This window comes from Canis lupus, chromosome 13 (genome assembly GCF_003254725.2).
Source record: "Canis lupus dingo isolate Sandy chromosome 13, ASM325472v2, whole genome shotgun sequence".
In the NCBI taxonomy this organism is placed as follows: Eukaryota; Metazoa; Chordata; class Mammalia; order Carnivora; family Canidae; genus Canis; species Canis lupus.
Window position 1 is genome coordinate 42,596,045 of NC_064255.1, and position 22,434 is coordinate 42,618,478.

At 35.6% G+C, this 22,434-nt stretch overlaps 1 protein-coding gene across 3 annotated transcripts in view; it reads right to left on the bottom strand.

Moving 5' to 3' along the window:
- Window positions 1-653: 653 nt before the first annotated feature.
- Window positions 654-22,434, bottom strand: part of GABRG1 (gamma-aminobutyric acid type A receptor subunit gamma1) — a 78,991-nt gene continuing 57,210 nt past the window's right edge. For all 3 annotated transcript variants that reach the window (XM_025435689.3, XM_025435691.3, XM_035708455.2), the window contains 2 exons: window positions 17,225-17,436; window positions 654-6,381 (listed from right to left, as the gene is read on the bottom strand). In XM_025435689.3, coding sequence (XP_025291474.1) covers window positions 6,112-6,381; window positions 17,225-17,436 — 482 coding nt within the window. In that variant the 3' untranslated portion in view covers window positions 654-6,111. The remainder of the gene's footprint in view (window positions 6,382-17,224; window positions 17,437-22,434) is intronic.

Consider the following 22,434-nt stretch of genomic DNA (forward strand, 5'->3'; position numbering starts at 1 on the left):
AAATAGAGCTCTTGGTTCTGAGCACTGCTTGGTTCTGAGCATTGTCCCAGACAATGGCAGGTGCTCAGTAAACATTCAATCCTCCTCCATCTTCCTCAGTATTTCATAGAAACAGCATGGGACCTGAAGGAAAACCCATAAACCATTTTTTTTTTTTTTAAGTACTGTGCCATGGTGGCAGAGAACAGACAACTGCAAGGGTGAAGCAGAAAATGCTTTCTTAGCTGATTTTTCTGGCTTTTAATTTTCCATCACTATTTCCTCAAATGAATTAAGACATTTTTCTTAACACAGAGTATTTGGAACGGTCCAGGTGCCAATCCAGGCAAATATCTAGTGCTCTCATTGGCTCACTTGGGAAAGGGTACCTGGTGCTTCATATTAGGATGAAATCACAGGTCCTTAGGATAATCCAGAAATTCATAGTCTTTGGAGTGAAAGTCATGCATAATGATGAACTATCCTTACCTACCTTTTTATGGTTCAGTTCATTTTCAGATCTATCAGAGAGAGAAACCCTTATGTTTATTTTCTTACTTGGAAAAATGTGGGATAATATTGATCAGAAATTAACTTCAGTGCTAAAGTCATGATTATATACCATAAAACAACAAGCGATTTTTAAAAACACATTTTAAGAGAATGTAACACCCTTTTTTCATGACAAGTTACTGACTTTATTTTGCACTCAGAATCATGAAAGTACAGAACACTTTGAAAAGTTGAATACTTTTGCCACAGGCTCACAAAATGCTCTCCAAAATAAGGCAGAAGCAGACATCAGACGTCGTCACAATCACAAGCCATGAAACTTGATTATACGACATGACCAGATACACTTAATGGATGCAAATAGCTGTTATTACAGTGATTTATCGAGACCCAAACTATTTCCATTTAGGTCAGCCATGTCTTTAAAGTCTGTTATTTACTCCTTTGTGCTCAACTGCATTACAGTTATCACGGGCTTATCTTATCCATTCACAGAGTCCAACTATTCACGGCCCACGTACATTTCATTGCACAACAATAAAAATCTACGTATTTATTTTGAGACAAGTATTTCAGAAAGTGAGAATACAAATCCTTGGATTTATCTCGTCCCATCTCAGCCTCTTTCTATTGCCAGTTTACCTCCTTTCTTTGTTCAAATACATGTTTTTCCCTCAGAAAGAAAGAGAAGTATTTGAAGAGAAAACCCTTACAATGGGAAATAGATTTAAATAATAATAATATTAATAATACTAATAAACTAGACAGAATCCTTTATGATTTGTATTTCAGGAGATTATTCCTGCCCTCATCCCTAATGTGGGAGAAACACAGATCAACATAAAAAAAATAAGCATTTGATTAAAATGTTCAGAGTAACAGCAAGCCAGGCTGTAATGCATCAACTTCTTTACACTGGGTTAGAGTCTATTTGTACACACGTCTGTACCATTCAGTACAGGAGCCCTGGTGCCCCGCGCACACCAACCATATCACTCAGTTAATGCTGTCTGTCCATCTCAGCTTCATCTCCATTTTCCCTTCTAGTTCAGGTGGCTGGCTCTCGCTCTCCCCCACTCAACTATCACTGCACTTTAACCTTCCTCCTCCCTCACCTCCTGTTGTACAGTTGCTTCCTAACAGGCTTTGGCTTTTCTTACTCTGAACAGCACACACCAATACAAGGAAATTTCCACAGTATCAATAATGGCTCTTTTCTACTTAAGTATCTTTTTGAACTCTCCATGGATTTAGAGTATCACCCAGTCCCCTGAGGTTTGTATTCTTGCCTCTTTGCCACAGGACTGGACCTATCTTTGTCTCATCTTTAATTATCTCTATATGCATCTCAATTTTCAAATAAAATGGAACTTTTATTTGTGCCCATGCTTCTGTTTCTTCATGCAAGCTGTTTACTCAACCGGAAGTATGATCCCTAGTTAACCTCACGTAGCGGCATATACTGAATTCTCGAGATCCCAGCTGTAGAACCTTTGCCAGAGTTATCCTCCCTCCCTTAAATTGTATAACTGATGCTCAGGCTATCGTTTCTTGAGAGTTCATCTTTGTATATTCCCTCTTGTATCTTATCTATGGAAAGTGCTGCATGAATATTTTGCACTAGATGTCACTTCCAAAATGCAAAGACAAAAAAGGCGGAACTGACCTTATCTTTCCTAGAGCAGTATGGTTGATAGTGTTTGGAGACTCCATTTGAAATCTTTTATTTTTTAAGATTTCTTTATCCACTTTTAGAGAGAAGCAGAGGGAGACAGAGAGAATTCCAAGCAGACTCCACCCTGAGCATGAATGCCCATGCAGGGCTTGATCACATGACTCCAAGATCCCAACCTGTGCTGAAACCAAGAGTAGGTTGCTTAACTGACTGTGCCACCCAGGCGTCCCTATCTGGAATGTTTTTGACAATGATTTGGTAATGGCTTCTATGACTTTACAGTGGCATGTCAAGGGATTTGTAACAGTGAAAAACAATGATAACCAACAGAAACATGAGACCAAGTACGTCTGGACTTCATATGAAAAGACACTGAGAAGTAAAGTGAATTTGATGGTGTAAAGAAAAGTAGCTGATTTTCAAAAATGTTTGTGGTGGGACAAATGTTAAGTCATTAAATCTTCCATTAAATCACTTCAATTCCAGTGCTAAGTAAGATCAATAAAAATAATTGAGAATCTGGTATCTTGCTACAGGAAATTTTGCAAGTGAAAATGGGCCCTGGTATAGAAGTTTGATAATCCTACATATGTACTTATTCATTTATTAGGTGCTTATTCACTTATTGGTTATTAACCTAAATTTTACTTGAGCAAGTGATCCTATCTAAATCTCCTCTTGTGTAAACAAAGTACAAGATGCATTTTGTTACAGCATATTAACTTGGAATACAATTTCACATTTTACAATTATGGTCCCTTGATGTGAGACTACTATAAATCATTCTTTTTGATGCTCAATCATTGGCAAGCATGCAGCCCTCAATATTGGCCTTGCTATTTAAGCAAAACTAGCATATTCTATGACTGTATATTGAAGTCAGATATGGGAATATGCTAAAGGAAAAAACAACCTGGTGATTGTCTATATTATTACACACATTTACTGTGTTTTGACTTATAGATGATCCGTTATGACAACTCCTTAATGAAATCTATGTCTTTAACTTTAAAAAAATTAAATAAATTGTCTGATTTCTATTTACATTAAAACTTTAGATTTACTGACAAATTTTGCCCTTTCCTTACCAAATTCTCAGGGAGTCTAAGTTCTTTTCTTTCTTTCTTTCTTCCCTCTTTCTTCCCTCCTGTTTTTTTTTCCCCCCCAGAAACTACTTGGCATTTCAGGAATTAATTTCAAGTGAGTGTAAGTTTTCCTATGCAATTCAAGAATAAAATATTATCATGCAATTGTAAATTCAAGAGAATAAGATTGTACTAATCACAATTTTCCTTGTCAGAACTTTCACATATTCAGAGAGTGGGTTTATATAAATTAACGTTTTCCAAATTATTCTAAATCCTTCTGCTCCATTTATGCTTTCTATCCTCTATCCACTTCTTTGATCTATGTTAGTGTTAAAATCATTTAAAGCAGCTAGGAAGTGCAAATTCCAGTGACCCCAATAAATTCAGACGTAACTCTGCAAGAAGAGGAGGATTTCTCAGAAAATTGTTTCTAAAGATGGTAAAACTTCTTGAAAGAAGAAGGGGTCAGGAATTAGACTGCATTTCCCGAAAATAAGTTTGACTTGATTTCTTGTAAACAGAATCTAACTGCATCTTTACCTGTTTGTTCTCATTTTTAGAAATATTATGATTTGTACACCTCTCTTTTGCTACATATTTAAACAAAACTGCTCAAAATGCCACTGGCTTTGAAAACAAAGTGCTTGTTTCCATGATCTATACAATGAGTGTATATAGTAAAGTGTCTTTCATATTTTTATTAATTTTATTTCCACTTGTTAATATTGCCAACATTTAAAGCCAAGTTAATGGAACACCAACGAGAAAAATCAAAGCTATTTATATTAAGCATTTTAAAGTATTTTAAAATACAGTCATGCTCTGATAAAGTTGAAGAATCCCAGAATTTAAATTGCCTTCATGAAATTGACAGGTTATAGCTTAGAACATGGAAATAGCCATAACACATTTTAGTGGTGTTTATTCTTCATGAAACTTCATTTTCCATTTACCCATAAATGAGTGTTCACATTAAGAATATCCATCAGTAACTCAGCTATAAAAAGTGAATGCATGAATAATTTGTAAGTGAATATATACACGCCAAAGTTTAATTTGGCTCTCCATTCAAAAAAGGTAGTGTCGGTGGATATTTGGGCATTATCACTTAATTCATGCTTACATTTTTTTCAGAGGTTTAGAATCAAAATTAAAAAAAAATTCTGATTTAGCTGAGGAATACACAATGAAATGTACTTAGATTAAAAAAAACCCTATATATTCTAAAACAGTAACTATAACCATGCCAGAGCCCCACTCATATATTCACTAACCATGTGGGGGAATTACTGTGTTAAAAACTAGTGTCAAATGCGCAGGTGCTAGCTCCTTCCACATGCCATAGGATATAAGCTTTGATCACAAAACTCTGTATCCTCATACTTGCTCTGGCAATGAAAACAGTTTTTAAAGGTTATCTCCAAGATCACTTTGGGGATCTTCCAAAAAAATTAGGTGGTAGTGAATGAATGTGGAGTTCTTATAAACAATGGAGATGCCAAACTATTTACAGGAATGTAGTGATTAAAGCCTGGAGTTAACTCTACTCTTAACAAAAGAAGCATTTGGGAAACTGTTAACCAGCAGGCCTTATACTACAGTGAGGCTTTCTCTGCTCCTATCTCTAAGACTTTAGAAGGCTCCAGCAATCATGTTCCTTAGAGGTGCCTCTAACAGAATTCCACTTTTAACATGATTTTTGAGCCTGCTCTCATTTTTTGTAATAGAGAACATCATAACAATTTATAACAAAGATGTAAATCTGACAAGAGTCCAAATGTAGGAGCCGGAAAAGATAATATATGACACGCGCCTAAAACTATATTTCTAGGATATTTTTAGTCTGGCAATTATTGGTAGTACATATTTAAGACTGTATCCCTAATATGATCTGTTACTCAATTTGCTAGATAATTCTTTATCCACAATGAGTAAATACGAGCACTGTTGTTCTTCAATGTTTTTGAAAATTTAGGGAACGTAATACTTTTGTAGAACATAAAAAATCAATTCTTTCTGTATTTAATTTCAGTGTTAGTAGATCTAAACATTTCAGTGTGAACTTCTTCATACTTCATAAATGCTGTGAGGCAGAGAATAAAATGGTTAAATGTAACTTTATTTTTTCACCTTGAATTTAAAAGAAATGACTATGGTGGTTTCCATCCGAGTTTGTAAACTGTCAAAACTAAATGTAACTACAGCTCTATTTAATATTGGTGTCAGGAAATAGTGTTGATTCAAATACAGATAAAAACTGGCCTTTTAATAAGGTGAAAATTGGCATTTTCTTCTAATTTAATTTGTTCTTGAGAGTGAATGCATCTGGATATAAATGCCAGGAAATCATGGCTTCATGGTTTTAACTAGCTCTACTCCAAACAGAGCATACAGATAAAGTGTAAGAAAAAAAATCAAAATAATTATATTTTCTAAGCAAAAACTTACTACATAAACATTAGGCATGAGATTAGGCTACCATTACAAACAGTGATATTATATCTAAATAAAATATTATTAAAGTCATTAAAGTATTCCATCTTTCAAATATGAACCACGGAACTTATGAATTCAAAATCTCAAGGATACTAGTAAAATAAATAAGATTCAAGTAAAAATATATGTACTATTTTACTCTATTGAATTTTGCAACTAATCCCTTTGACATACATGTAAGTAAATTAACATGAAAGCTGCTGCTTTATTTACCTATGAAGCCATAGAACAGTTACAGTGGTTTTACATTTTAACCAGTGGTTTCTCTGCATTTTGAATTTAAACTTCACGTTACTGAAGTGCAAGAGATTATATTGGATTTAGTTAAACTTCTTACAATTTTGGCCTGGCACATAGAACTTACAAGTAAAGATAGCCAACCCAATACACCAGATTGAACAGGGCAAAAGCTGTTGGGAAAAATATTCGAGAATAGGAGTCAATTTTAGCAATGCGGATGTGTATCCTCCCTTCCCTCCATGATCCTGTTCTGCAGTCTTCAAAGCAACAGAAGAAGCTGGCACAATCCTTGCCCTCCAAACACTGATACCCATAATCCTCTTCTCCATGTGGCAGAGAAATGCTATTCATTGGAATCAGAGTGGATCCAGGATGGAGTCCAGGGGACATCTGAGTAAAATAATAAATGAGTTTTTGAGAAAAAAAATATTGAAAAGTAATATCAATTTGTCCCCTTAAGGCGAACTCTATAGGCAATAAAAATAATCTTAGTTTACAGAAATCAAAGCGGTGTTCAATCCTAATGCATTTTTAGATTATAATTTACTTCGTACAACATAATATTATTTTACATTCCAAAGACCATGCAGAAAAAAACCCCCTCCAATATGCAATATATTTTATAGCTTTAGAAAATCGGCCCACCAAAATATTCTTAACCATGCATCTAATTCTAAAATAAAAATAAACCCTGTATTTCTCTATTTTACACTAAAACATTTACAATGCTATCAGTATCTGTTTGCTATTATTATATCATATAATTTATTTATTTTAGTGATAATGAGAACAAATAGCAAACAAGACAATTTGATAATGCAGAAAAGCTTTCAGGAGCTGTGAATGAATTAAAAAAGGCATGGGTTGGGTTTCTAGCAGTGGCGAAGGCATCCTGTTTGGGAGAGAAAATATGCAGGAGTTAAAAAGTCGGGTTTGAAAACAACCGTGTCCAAAATTTGACTTATTCTACCAATATAGCTATCCTCATAGAAGGAATTAATAATTTTTGTGATGGCTGTGTTGAGTAAATTTCATGGATTATTTAAATGATGAGTGCTCCATCTTGCCCATTTATAAAAGTTACTATTACCAGGTTTATTTGGGAGACATATCAAATTAACTTTTTATGATACCAGGTTCTGAATAATATTATATAATAAAAATATTTTTAAAAAATATTTAAAAATCAAGCAAATCTAGGATACCATGAAACACTAAAGCAATCACTTTGGAGTCAGACAGGCCTGGACAGAAATTCCAGCTCTGCCCAGGAGAGTTAGGTCACCTGGAACAGGAAATGTTAGTGCTCGTGTTTCTATCTCTGTGTCTCCTGCTATAGAAAAGTCACAATAATACATAGATTCATTTGATAATTAAATGAGATGATGCATATAAAGCACAAAGCAAAACATTTGAAATATAGCAAGTGTTAAGCAAAGGTAATCTTATTGTTGTTGGTTTTGTCATTGTCATTGCTAGTGTCGATGCCTGAAGAAGAAATACCACACTTTAGTATAAAATACATGCTAAAACAAGCAGTAATAACAGCGATCTGGGCCTCATAAAAATGTGCTACTGGAAAAAAGAACATTAACGAACTCTTGAATAAAATGGCAATTAAAACATTAATGAGGACTGCAGTTTTATTAACTCTTCCTTCACAATTCCTGCATATTTTAGGGGTTATCTTAAAAATGTGAATTTTACAACTTGTTATACTTGGTGACTTTATCATATAAACACTAAGTATAATGCTGAGATTATAAAAATTATTTTAACCTGATCTTAAATTCTTCCTAATGAAAATGTTTGCAACAGTTTTTCATCCTACATCTTGAAATAGATACATTTCAAAGCTATGAAAGTTAAATATTGTATGGAAAAGATTTTAAAAATTAAACACAAAAGAGAATTTTTTTAAAAATTTGGACATATATTCAAATCCATTTTATTTTGAAGGGAATGTAGAGTCTAAACCACTACATATTAAAATTCAGTAGATGTAAAAAGTAGCAAATAATCATATTTAGTGATATTTTAAAAAGATAAATGCATCACACAAGTCATAACATTAGAAACAAAATGTGCAGCCTGAAGATAAGGAGCAATGCCCTAAACACAAATAAATTCATGACTCCACTTGCCTGGATGTATCATAAAAAGCAGAAGCAGTATATTATTAAATGTTAATGACATATCTTTTGAGCTTGACACTTGGGGATACTTGACTAGACTCTGAAATTTTAGTGGAGCAGTAAAATTATGTACAAAATGAGGCAAATTGGTATTCATTTCCTTGTCACTTAATACTTAAATAGCACATGTTCAAATGCTAATCAGAGTGAAAAGTGAGTAAAATACAAGTTTGCTAGTTGGCAATTTCAAGGTTATATGGCACAAAATGGGATCCATATATCACTGAGCTCTGACATAAATAGGAAGACGGTATGTTTGTTGGAAGATATCAATTGTGCATGAGAGGGATGATTAAATATTAAAGTGCCCAAAAGTGAGAAAAACTGCAAGCGGTTCATTTTAAAACTGGACTTATCCCTGGTGGTCAAAATCTTGGAGAGCTTCTATCACAGTGACCCTTTAAATTGACAATGTTCCAGTTTCTCGCTGCCCCCTTCAAAACACCACAAGTTCGTAAAGTAAAAGAAGCTACACTCTAATGAATGATGGATGTGAATAGAAATAGACTTTATAGGTGCTGAGAAAAATATGCCAAGAGTTGACATGGTAGCAATAAAATAAAATATTTTGACACATAGAGAGTGACCTGGAAACCACTAAAAGATTAATCAGAAGAATATACACATTCCAAACCTTATTTACCTGAAGTGCAACTATGTTACTCATCTTATAATTCCTCAAGAAAAACTCCCATGGCCCTCAAAAATAGCAAACATTGAAAAAAAATCAGTTTAATAGAAAAAGAAACTACACAACTGAATAGAATTTTCTTTTACTTTAAATGATATCATTTTGAGAATACACCGTTTTGTCATTATTTGAAAAAGTCATTGTGAATATAGCTGAACTTAACAATATGAGAAATTGATCCCATTCTCATTATTAATGACACATCTGTCTGGTTATACATTATTTACATATTAAAAGTTTATTTATTTAGTATTTGGTGGGGTAGGCGCTGAGGGAGACAGAGAGAAAATCTCAAGTAGACTCCCTACCCAGCATGGAGCCCATCATGGGGCTCAGTCTCATGACCCTAAGATCATGACTTGAACAGAAATCAAGAGTCAGATGCTCGACCAATGGAGCCACCCAGGTTCCTCTACATTATTTCTATACTAATAATACAATTAAGTATACAAAATATATTTCAAGGGGCAGCCCTGGTGGCTCAGCGGTTTAGCACTTCCTTCAGCCTGGGGTGTGATCCTGGAGACCCAGGTTCAAGCCCCACATCAGGCTCCCTCCGCCTGTGTCTGTGCCTCTCTCTCTCTGTCTCTGATGAATAAATAAATAAAATCTTAAAAATATATATATATATTTCAATATACACTATATTTCAATACACTAATGCCAAATAAATATTAAGTAGTAAATAAAACATTTCTGTACAAATTATATTTAGGTGTGACATTATGATTATTATTTGTATCACATACTAATATCACTAAGGTTATTAAATATTAGTAATGTGAATATCAAGCATCATTAGGTCATGTTATTGATATTTACAAAATACCGATGAATATTACTGTTATTAACTTCCCATTTAAAACTTTGCATTTGAGAATACAAGCCTGAGCACAGGTTTTCTCCACTCCACCTTTATAAAATCCCATTTAAGTATAAGTCAGGATTTCAAAAACTACAAGCACATCAGTGTTAAAGCAGACATGAGGTGGATCTTGGTGAACTGAGCAGCCAATCAGCATGTCAGAATCTGAGCTAAGTTTTTGAAAGACAAAGAACAGGTGAAAAGGGGCCAAAAGATAAAGTAGACCAAAGGAAGCCACATTTCAGAAGAGGCTCAGAAAATGGAATCGAGAGAGTAGGAACCATCATTCCCACCCAAGACACTTCAGGAGCACTCTAGTGGAGGACAAATGGGAAAGATAAGCAGGATGGAAGACATGGCATTACTTAAATGTCCATCTCCAGTAGCTACAGCTCCCTGAATCACTGCTCCTCTGTGTTTGTTAGAGAAGTAGAGAAGCACAGGCTGGTGTCTGCTCCGGTTCAGAACTCTGTAACTGCTTTAAAATAAAACCAAATAAATAAACTCATGCCACTCCGGGAGGCTAGGGCTCCCGAAGGTGATATCGGAAGGTCCTAGTGATACCTTCATCATCACTTAGAGTGTATGTGTGTATGTTTAGAAGCAATAAGATGTCATCCTCCCCGTCCGCACACATAAAAGTGAAACCCAACGGTTGCACACTCTACAGTTACAGGCCAAGCTTGCAGGGCCTATTGGAGAAAAATCACCAAGAACTTTCAAAGTAAACTAACAGTACAAAAGAAAAACATGAAGGTGGCCACCTGGAATTACTGATTCTAATCATTCTGGAAAAATAAAGGAATATTAAACTTTTGAATTGGTTCACTTGGAAATATTTAAGAGATATTGTGTCCACTTAAGAAAAACAGGTGGGAAAATAGAAAATAAGAACTCTCAGAAATTCAAGAAGTTGTTGCAAATTAAAAAAAAAAAATCCTAAAGCATTGTCAAATAAAATCTTGAGGAAGTTACCCACAATATATAGACAAAAAATACCTCAATAAAAAATTACGATAAAAAGAAAATCTGGAATATGTGGATAATTAACCAAATAGGTCTAAAATCCATCTAATAAGAATTTTGGGGAGAAAACAGGAATAAATTGAAATAAAGAATCAAGAACATTCTCAGAAATGAAAGATAGAAATATTAAGCAATGAGAAAATGAATAAGGTCAAAAAACAAAAAGTGTATCGATCCTTAAGAAATTTTAATACCACGCAGAAAGAGATGAGGATGAACATATTCAGATAAGAAAACAAAAAGATTTTCTGACAAAGAAATAATAATCAGATTGGCTTTGTAATTAGTGATAATAACGAATTTAAAGTAGATATTTAAGTGTATTACTTAACATTCAAAAATTAGCCAATATTTATTAAAGGTAAGATAAAATATTGGAGGAAAGAATAAGGAGACAGTGAGAAAGCTGTATTTTCCCCCTTTATACTAAAGAGCTATAACTATTTTGAAATTTGATGCTTTAAGAATCAGAAATATAATGGAAATGATCATCAGAGGAAAAGATGAGAAAAAATGGTTAAAATGTGGCTAATTCTGAAGACTGTGAGCCAAGGGTTCGGGGCAAAGAATTTATTCTTTTACATTTTGCATTGCATGATTTGCTCATGTGTTTCAACCGTGTATATATATTACTATTAAAATTAACTTTCTGAATGAGATTTTTTTGTGATTAATCTGGTCCTTTTCAGCTGTACCCATCTATGATGGTTTTAGTAGGAAGAGAAATATCAAGGAGTGTTATTTGGAAATCAAGGTCAAAAAAAAAAAAAAAAAGCCCTTGTTGGCGGTACTTATCCCCCTCTAGAGGAGCAGTGTATGACCACTGTCACATGTGAAATTAAGTGGCTATTCTCTCTGTTGAAAACATCGCATATCCACTGACTCTTTACAGTTATTTAAATAACCTTGTATTTCACATCCCATCGATACCAAATGAGCCCTCCTGGAAGCTTTCCCAAAAACCATTATAGGAAAGAAGAGTTATAATTTGTGAAACTGTGTATTGATACAGATTTTCATTATTTCAGGATCCTGAAAGCTAGACAAATGTTTATCCATATAGATATGAACTAATTGAAAGCAAGATCCTTTCTTTGCAGAGAAGGGGCTGCAGGTTGGGGACCGTTGGCAAAACAAAATACCCTGGTTCCTGCTCTCAGCAATATATTACTTCTTGAACTATTCCAGTGTTTTCCAAATTTATCTCCCTGTCTGTTTTGCCAGTCAAATGTATATTCTGTGCTGCTTCTAATTATTCTTCAGAAACATACAAATGAATATGTTACCTTGCTTTTACAAACGTGGCTTTTTTTTTATTAAATTATTTTTAATTGGTGTTCAATTTACCAACATACAGAGTAACACCCAGTGCTCATCCCATCAAGTGTCCTCCTCAGTGCCGGTCACCCACTCACCCCCACCCCCCGCCCTCCTCCCCTTCCACCACCCCTAGTTCGTTTCCCAGAGTTAGGAGTCTTTATGTTCTGTCTCTCTTTCTGATATTTCCCACACATTTCTTCTCCCTTCCCTTATATTCCCTTTCACTGTTATTTCTATTCCCCAAATGAATGAGAACATACACTGTTTGTCCTTCTCCGACTGACTTACTTCACTCAGCATAATACCCTCCAGTTCCATCCATGTTGAAGCAAATGGTGGGTACCGTGGCTTAACATTGCGGACAGTACACAATGTACTTTTTTTTTTTTTTGAATCATAGTACTGGAGACTCTACAACTTGGCCAGAAACCACTTTTCTAACCTCAACTCAGGTTATTTTCTTTCCTAAAATTCTTATGTTCTAGATCAGCGCTGTCCAATCCAACTTTCTGTGGTGATAAAGACGTTCTATCTCTGCATGGTCCAATACAGAAGCCACTAGTCACATGCAGCTATTGAGCGCTTGACATGTGACTAATGGTACTAAGACACTGAATTTTAAATTTTAGTTCATTTTAATTAATGAAAACCAACCCAGCCATATACAGTTAGTGGCTACTGCATTCATTGGGCAATACAGCTTAGAACACAAAACAACCTATATTTTACTCTCATAGGTAAGACTCAATTTGGCTCACCTGGTTCTTTCTCTTAAATGACTTTCTAATTTGTTCTCCTGAAATTTGCAACTTATTCCTCAAAGAACTACTTCAGTGATTTTTCTCTGTCAAATCCCCTTGGGAAGAATAAGTTTCCAGCTTTTTGAACGAATTATCTACACTTGAAACGAAAGGAAGCCACCCTCACTCCACTGTGGCTCACATGGACATAGCCTCTTCTTGGTGTTTTGTGCGTAAGCCAATGTTTCACAGACTGAACCACATAGTGTCTTACGACATCCTCAGTGCAAAGCTCAGGCTTTGCGGTACCTATCTCTATTTCAATACAAATATCTCCCTTAAAAATGTTTTTTATTGGGGCATCGGGGTGGCTCAGGAGGTTAAGCATCCAACTCTTGGTTTCTGCTCAGGTCATGATCTCAGGGTCCTGAGTTTGAGCCCCACGTTGGGCTCCACACTCAGCAGGGAGTCTGCTTGAGGATTCTCTCCCCTGCCCGTCCTCCACTGTGCTCTCTTTCTCTCTCTTTCTCAGATAAATAAATCTTTTTTAAAAAAGAAAAAAGAAAAAATGTTTTTTAAAAATTCATATTCATTGTAGAAAATATTCTGCTTCAGAAAAAGTATTTGAAAGTGGTCATTTACTTGAGCTAATTCCCCTATAGTGTCTTTGTTTAGTTTTGATTTTTAATCTATATTGTTCTTTATGTATAGTATATATTTTTTATAACTAGATTTAAAGATAATGAAAGCAAAGAACACATTCTATTTTGTTTTTCTCTCCAAAGTGCCTTGTCTATGTTTGGTGAAATAGACTTCCAACATTGTACATTTTAACCAGATTATGAAGAAGTTAGTCTGTCCTCAAATGGGTAAGACAGGACCCTGATATAGGTATGTATAACATGGTTTTCTGAGATTCCTAATCATCTATCAGAGGAATATTCTTGTTTCAACGTGAACTGCTCTTTAGTTAATAATAAATGGCTTACCACAGTTACATTTTTATGACCTTTATCTGTCTCATAGAGTCTTGATTCCATGCAACATTCTTAACTTCTTTGATTTTTTTAAAAAATATTGACATAAACATACCCCGAATCATATTTTTGATGAGTATAAATAAAAACACAATAATATGTATGAGATGGGATGGAAATACGGGCCAAATTAAAATGTCATTGATATTCACAATAAAAAAAATAAAGAAGGAGGAAAGATATGGAAAAAAGATCAAAGGAAAGGAGGATTGAAGGAAGAAAGGAAGGGAGGAGACAGAGAGAGAGAGAGGGAGAGAAAGGGCCTAATATATCACATGTAAAGTAAGAAGCAATTTTATTTATATTTTTTAAGATGATTCAGTAAAGCAAGCTAAAAGTCTACTGTGTCCAAACATGATCTCTTTTTAAAATAAATTGGAATACTCTGGGATATTAGTTAAGCAGTCAAACCTAAAGAAGGGGATTTGGGTTTTGCTTTATAACAGATGTCTGGATCTTTGAGTGACTCTAGTTAAGGTCTTTGGTTCTGACCCGACTATTAACCTAAGTAGTCTAGAGAACCAAAGGAAGAAATGCTAGATTTTAAACTACTCAGAATTGTGAGCTTATGGGAGAAAGTGTGGATATGGAAGGAAGAGAAAGAAATAAGGAGAAGGAAGAGAAGAGGAAGAAGAAGAAGGCGGAGTAGGGAAGGAAAGTGAGGGAAGAAAGAGGAGGAAGAGGAAGAAGAACAATAACAATAAGGAAACATTTGAAAAGGTGTAAAGGCAAAGACCCTGCAAGATTTCTGGGTCTAGGGCACCTGGGTGGCTCAGGGGTTGAGCGTCTGCCTTTGGCTCAGGTCGTGTCATGACCCCGGGGTCCCGGGATTGAGTCCCACATCGGGCTCCCTGCATGGAGCCTGCTTCTCCCTCTGCCTGTGTCTCTGCCTCTTTCTGTGTCTTTCGTGAATAAATAAAATCTTAAAAAAAAAAAAAAGATTTCTGGGTCTAGGTTGTGCGATTGATTGTGTTGGCTGGTAGAAGAAAAAGCAGACTCCACCAAACCATTAAGGAGAGCACTTGAGGCAACAAGCAGAACTGTTCATTCTTCATAAAAGTGCATTCTGATTCACTTGATTAGCAAGACCAGATGGCTGAACACTGAACCAAGCGGGGAGTCAGATTTGATTACTGATCCCAGTTTTTCAATCAAAATGTCATTTAGTATTAAAAGAGCTCATACAGGGATCCTTGGGTGGCGCAGCGGTTTGGCGCCTGCCTTGGCCCAGGGCGCGATCCTGGAGACCCGGGATCGAATCCCACGTTGGGCTCCCGGTGCATGGAGCCTGCTTCTCCCTCTGCCTGTGTCTCTGCCTCTCTCTCTCTCTCTGTGAGACTATCATAAATAAATAAAAAAAAAAAAAAAAAAAAAAAAAGAGCTCATACAGCACATAACTGAACAGAAAGGAAAGACTATAAGACTTGATTTGGGCCTGAAAGTAAATATTTTACGTGCCCAGGTAGTCGGTTATCTATACCAATTTACCTTTCAAAGTTTAGTGTTTCAAAGATCTTAGTTGATTTTTATTCCATATTTTTGTTAATTTTTATTATTTTGCTTCCTGGGCTTGATAAATATTTTAAATAGCCTATATATATTTATTTTTTTTCTTAAATAGCTATTCTAGAACGTTGCCTAGGACATGGGTGTCCTTAAATATTTAGTGAATGAAAGATTTAAAAACATCATGATTTTAAAGTTTGCACTCCAATGCTTAAGCTTCCTGAGTAAATGCGGCAGCCAAACTGATTAGCTATAGTCCCAGAGTAACCACTTGGTTGAGTGTCTTTGATAATATAATAATAGTACATACATCATACGTTCTTAGAATGAAATTAGAGAATCTATGTGAGATTGTACATTTCCTGATTTTATTCACAATTTCCAGAAGTAGAATTTTCAAAGTAATAATTGAACATGGCTGTGGATGAGTAAATAATGAAGTGGGAAATCCGGAGAGGATACATGGATTTGATTCAAGGAAAATTAGTCGAAAACCTGCATTCTTCTTTACCTAAAAATTTAGCAAATGGATATTAATGTTGACATCATTGACCTCTGATGGTTTCTCCGTTCAGAGGCTACACTGTGTCCTACACATAAGCTAAAATAACTCAAATTGAGAAAGTCACAGGCTAACTCTGCGATGTGAGTTATCCAATGTGTACTGCCAGCAATGAGCTCTGCTCTCTTGGAATACTGTGGGAAGGCAAATACACGTAGGGTTTGGTCCTTGGAATATAACATGAAAAGTAAAATATAATTTAAAAATATGTCAAAGTTGTAGAAAGAAATTAATGAAAGGTGGGAGGAGGGAAGAAAAGCACTGCATCCAGAACTTATTAAGTTAGGAGCTAATATGGGAAACTCCACGCCCCATTCTATACTCTCTATGGTAGGCTTACAAGTTTGCCACTCAAGCAGAGCTATTGTACCCAGTTCTCATTTATTTAGATATTTTGGAACAAATCTGCTTTGAAAATCTTTACTGGAATCAGCAATAAAGTGCCCTTTGGGTCAATATTGGAGAAACGCATGTTTGCTTTTCTGAGTCCTATGAGAACAGGAAAAATAAAGGAAGGATTACAGGTCTGGCATATAAAAAGGCCTGGATATGAGTCTTGGATTTTTCACTTCCTACGGCTGTCCTTGTGCACATTCCTGAACTTGTTCGCATAGGAGTATAAATGAAATCATGCATGTCAAATACTGGGCATACTCAGTGACTGTTGGATATTCTTTATGGTTGTTATAATTGCTATTATGATAAGAGTTTATAATTGACTTCCAACACTTAAGTATCTTAGAATTAACAGAACCAGTTCTAATATATGAATTTAATGTTCCGTATGTTGAGGTAGATATATGAGAAGGATGGGGGGAGTGAGAGCACACAAATATACACAAACCCAAAACACTCGACAGCTATGACTTTCAAAAACGGCTGAACACTAACATTAAAGAGGGTTCTTCATCTCTAAAAACGAAGTGATTTTGTGGGCCACCTGTTGTGAGAGCCCAAATCCTAACCACCTCCCAAAAATAAAATCAAGAAGACATCTTAAATATTTTTTTAGGCACAAAGAATCTACCACTTGAGGAAAATTCCCAGCATAAGAAACCACTCTTAACAAGGGGGAGCCAAGGGTCTTTTCTAAGGGGAACTATTAACCTCCTTTTCCTGGTGGGCAAAGACCTCACAGTCACTGAAACCTCCGGTTTCACCCTCACATGATTTAGGCTTTGTTAGAGAGCCCCAAGACTCTCTGTCCATCTAAGCAGGCATAACATGAGTATTCAAAACAGTATCTCTAATAATGAGTTGCTGTTTATAAAAATAGAGATTTTTAACATACCGAGCTTTTATTCTTTAGCTTTCTGTTTCTAGTGGTCTTTCCCTTTTTGTTGCTGGTAAAGTAATGCAAGGTGCCATATTCCATCAAGGCTGCAAAGACAAAAATGAAACAGACGGACACAAAGAGATCCATCGCAGTCACATAGGAGACCTTAGGTAATGACTTCCTGGCGATTGTGCTCAGGGTGGTCATGGTCAGAACTGTAGTGATACCTGTGGGGGGAGAGGGGAAAACATATATATAAAAAAAATAGCATCCCATTTTTATTATTTCACCTGGTTTGGCAAGGTTGGGAGCAGGAAGAAATAGTGGAAACAAAAGGATATGATTAGTCATGATTTACAGGAAAAAAGAAAAAAAAATGACTGGTAACCATAGCTACATTCTGTTCAATGGGCTCTTTGTGTCCATAATGAGTTCTAATCGTCTAAATCTGTGAGCTACAAATAGCTGACTCCCCACGCCCATCATTCCATTCCTCCAGCCACAGACCCTCCGATTTTTAGCTGGCGTGACACTGCGTAAAGAACTTGGCCACCTTCTCTCAGCTATGTGTGGACTGGACACAGGCTGAGATCTAGCCAAGGAGAAGTAAGTCACGGGTGGAAACCGGGTCCAACAAATGGCAGGAAAAATGCAAAAAGGGAGTCCAAAGTTTCAAATTCCAGGGGTGCCTGGGTGTCTCAGTTGGTTAAGCCTTGGCCTTAGGATTGGGTCATGATCCCAGCCCCAAGGCTGGCTCTTTGCTCAGCCAGGAACCTGCTTCTTCTCCCTCTCCCTCTGCCTCCTGCCTCACCTGCTCTCTCTCTCTCTCTCTCTCTCTCTCTATCTCTATCTCTCTCTGTCAAATAAAAAATCTTTTAAAAGGTTTCAAATTTCCAGTTGTGAAATCAACAACTCATGAGGATGTAATGCAAAAAGCATGGTGATTATGGTCACGAAGACTGTGCTGTATATTTAAGTCACTGAGAGTAGATCTTCCAAGTTCTCATCACAAGAAAATAAATTCCATGACGATATTTATTAACTCTACTGAACGGTGGTGAACATTTTACAAGATACACAAATATTGAATCATTATGCTCTACTCCTAGAACTAAGATAGAGTCAAGTGTATCTCAATAAAAATAAGAGATGGCATCAGAGAGACAGAAAATGCCCATCTTTCCCTCTTCCTCATAGCTTTCTGCTGGAATCCAATGGCCGGAGCACCAAGAGCCACCTTAGCACCTTATATAATCGTGAGGATCAAGGTCATCCACCACACAGCAGGAAACTAGAGGGAGCCCGAGCCCCTCAGACTGCAACCCCTGGGCTTCTCACATGAAGAGCAAATACTCTCCTACCTAATTGAAGCTACAGTGATTTTCGGTGTGTTTTATGCCACACACGGTTAAAGTGGATCCAAACTAGTACAAGTGTTTTTCTTATATAATAACTTGAATTCAAGCTAATTTTTTTTTTCATCTCAAAGTTTAAGCAAAAAATTATGGGCAAGAATATGCCCATAGAATACTTAGGCACAGAGAAAACCTTCATATTTTAAAGAATTCAGCATATAAAATTGGGTATTTTCATTTTTTATTTATTTTTTCTCCCTGGGCCTCAGCCCTGTGTATGCATCTCTGCGCATGTCTCTTTCTCTTTAGTCTTGGCTTTGTTGTGGTTCTTACCACTGCTGAACCCCGAACTCACCACTGTACGTCCCATATCCCTCCTTACATACGCTGCTATAATTCTCATTCTGTGTCCACCAGATATGGCCCCATGAGTGGAACTGCATACTCTCCAAAGAGTGCTTACTATAATGCCAAATTCTTTTTAATTTGGCCAATTACTTATATAGTGGCAACATCTGTGATGAAAAAAATAGGGTCTCTTTGAAATAGTAAGAAATATTTCTTGGGCAGCATGGGTGGCTCAGGGGTTTAGTGTCGCCTTTGGCCCAGGGCGTGATCCTGGAGTCCCAGGACCGAATCCCACGTCAGGTTCCCTACATGGAGCCTGCGTCTCCCTCTGCCTGTGTCTCTGCCTCTCTCTCTCCCTGTGTCTCTCGTGAATAAATAAATAAAATCTTTAAAAAAAAAAAGAAATATTTCTTTTGAGTCATGCCCTGATAATTCCTCTTACACACCCATCTTTTCTACTTTTAACATCACTTAGGATTGAAAAAAAAAAAAGTGAAGATGACAGAGGTATGATGGATTGGGAGTCACGATGGCAAATTTAAGTTCAAATTCTGACTCTTCTGTTTGCTCTGTGACCTTCAGGAGTTTCTTAACTCCTCTGTGCCTTTCAACTAAAAAACTGACACAGTAATATCTTGCTTAGTACTTATAATAAATTTATACATAAGGTATTTATTTATTAGCTCTTAAGGTAGGTACTTAAAATATTGATTTTATCTCCTTCTTTCTAATAGCAGCATCACAAAGCTCTAATTTCCCCTCTAAGCAATGCTTTAGTTGCATCTCATAAATATTTATATGTTAAATTCTAATTAAAATTCAGTTTGAAATATTTTCTAATTTCCATTTTTGACCCAAGGGTTATCTAAAAGGTCATTTTAAAATTTCCAAATAGGTGAAGATATTATTACCTATATTATTTATATTAATTCTTTAAAAAAAAATTTTTTTAGAAAGGGGGAGGGAGATAGAGACTGAGGGAGAGGCAGAGAGAAAGTCTCAAGCAGGCCCCTCGTGGAGCCCGGTATGGGGCTGGGCCCATAGTCCTAAGATTATGACCTGAGCCAAAAATCAAGAGTTAGACATTTACCCAACTGAGCCACCCAGGTGCCCCTATTTCTATTTATTCATAATTCATTTCCATTTTGGTCAGAAAATATAGTCTAGAAAATTTTGGTCTTTTGAATTTTATTGAGATCTGTGTTAATGCTCCATATGTACTTGAAAATACAGCTGTATTTTGTATTTTGTATGTATTGAAATGTATGTATTTTGTATTTTGTATGTATTGAAAATACATCCTGTAGTGAGGTGTACTCCTCTAAAATAGCAATCAAGCCAAGTAGTTGATAATTTCATTTGGATTTTCTAGATCTTCATTGGCTTTCTAGATCTTCATTGGTTTTCTTTCATGCACTTGTTCTATCAATGAGTGAGGAATGACATTAAAATATCCAAAGATGATGACAGATTTCTTTTTTTCTCCTATTATCCCTGACAATTTTTTGCTCAGGAATTATTTTTAAGCCAAATTACTTTTGGCTTAAAAATTACAATTATTTTTAAGCCAAAACTGTAAAGGCTAGGTGTAGGGCAAGTGCTAAATGATTTCCATGAATAAACAGATCTTTCATCTTCCTCACTTTACACATTTTTTCCCCCTGGTAACTTATTAAATCCCAACATTACTGTACTCAGGCAAAGGGAAATTTCCGAACATAATCCTAGCTTCCATACTTATATCCCAATTGACAAAAAAAGACCATGTGTGTTTTGATTTCAATATCAATGGCTGCAGTAAAATCTTCTACATCACATGAAGAATAAAATCCAAAGCCCATAAAATGACTCACCAAAACCTACATGATCTGACTACTAGCCACATCTCCAATCTCATTTTCCATCACTTCTCAGTCAGTTCTAGCCATAATAAAGGTTTTTTTTCTGACCTTCAAACATGATGGAGAGGAAGATCCCCCACCTCCCTTAGGACCTGGTGGTTCTCCATGCCTGGCCTGCCTTTCTACCAGATATCCACCAGCCTAGCTCCCATGCTTCACTGGGTCTCTGCTATTCCTCTAAGAGGCGAAGCCCGAGTCCATAGGATAAAATACCAAACATCCTATCTACCCACACCCTCTGTCATTCTCTTATCATTTCTTTTGCTCTCTCTTCATAGCCTTTATTTCTCACCGATGTTATATACTCTTTATATTTGTACATTACCTGTACACTACACCCCACCAAAACATAAATGCCAGGAACATAAGGATTTTATAGCTACTGTTAACACCGAAGCACTTAGAACACTGCTTAGTTCATAAAAAAAACATTTAGTAGATGTTTGCTAGAACACAATGTGGAATAAATAAGCTCAGGAAATTGCTCTTCAATGACATATATGGATGGATGGATGGATGCATGTGGGTTTTTTTGAAAATGAAATAATTTATTTGAATAGTGTTTTAGGTTCCAAATGTATTCTTCACTGTAATTTCATTTTATTTTAGGTTTCAAAGCTTAGTTATAAAATATTTTATTTGTATATTAGCATTCTTTATGCTTTCAATGCTTATTGCATTCCCTACCCTAATATCCCAATCCCATTGCCATGTCAGCTCTCAACTGGTTAGTTTTATATTCTTTTAGGGACTGTAAATTTGAAAGCCATATAAGGAGCTGCTTATGTTCTTATATAATGTGTGTGTGTATATATATATATATATATATATATAATATATATGTGCATGTGTGTGTGTATTTATGTGCATATACTTGTTTAAAAAATATCTTGAGCTCCAAATATATATGGCCCACAATTAATATAAAAGATATTCTTCAAGTTAGATATGGCTATGGCTTATCTTTATAGTTGGTATGCTAATATTAAAAATATGAATTCATGTAAATGTGTGTGTATTTATGTGCATATACTTGTTTAACAAATATCTTGAGCTCCAAATACATATGACCCACAATTAATATAAAAGATATTCTTCAAATTAGATATGGCTATGGCTTATCTTTAGAGTTGGTATGCTAATATTAAAAAATATGAATTCACGTAACAACACAATTTCACAATTGGCTATCTTCTTTCATGACACTACGGCATGGCTTTTGGCTTCATACAAATAGAATGGGAGAAATAATCCATTCAGATTTTCTTTGGGAAGAAATATGAGAATAATGTTTAAAAACAGAATAGAATATTTAAGTAATACTCATGGTAGGATACAAAGAATCTGAAATAATTTATTTACTTCAGATCATAAAATAACTTGAAATAATAATAATAGTTTAAATAGGAAACAAAACTCAGGTGTTAGTACATTTTATTCACTGGCTATATCTACGCTTCTCTTTATACTCCCATGGGGACTGCAGTTTCAAGTACAGAGCGGGGTTCCTCAGGCTTTATCTTGCCACTTTTATGTGATTTGCATTTTACTGCATTTATTACATGGAATTATTCACCAGCTATCATAGAAACCACATGAAAACCTCATTGTTGAAAACAGA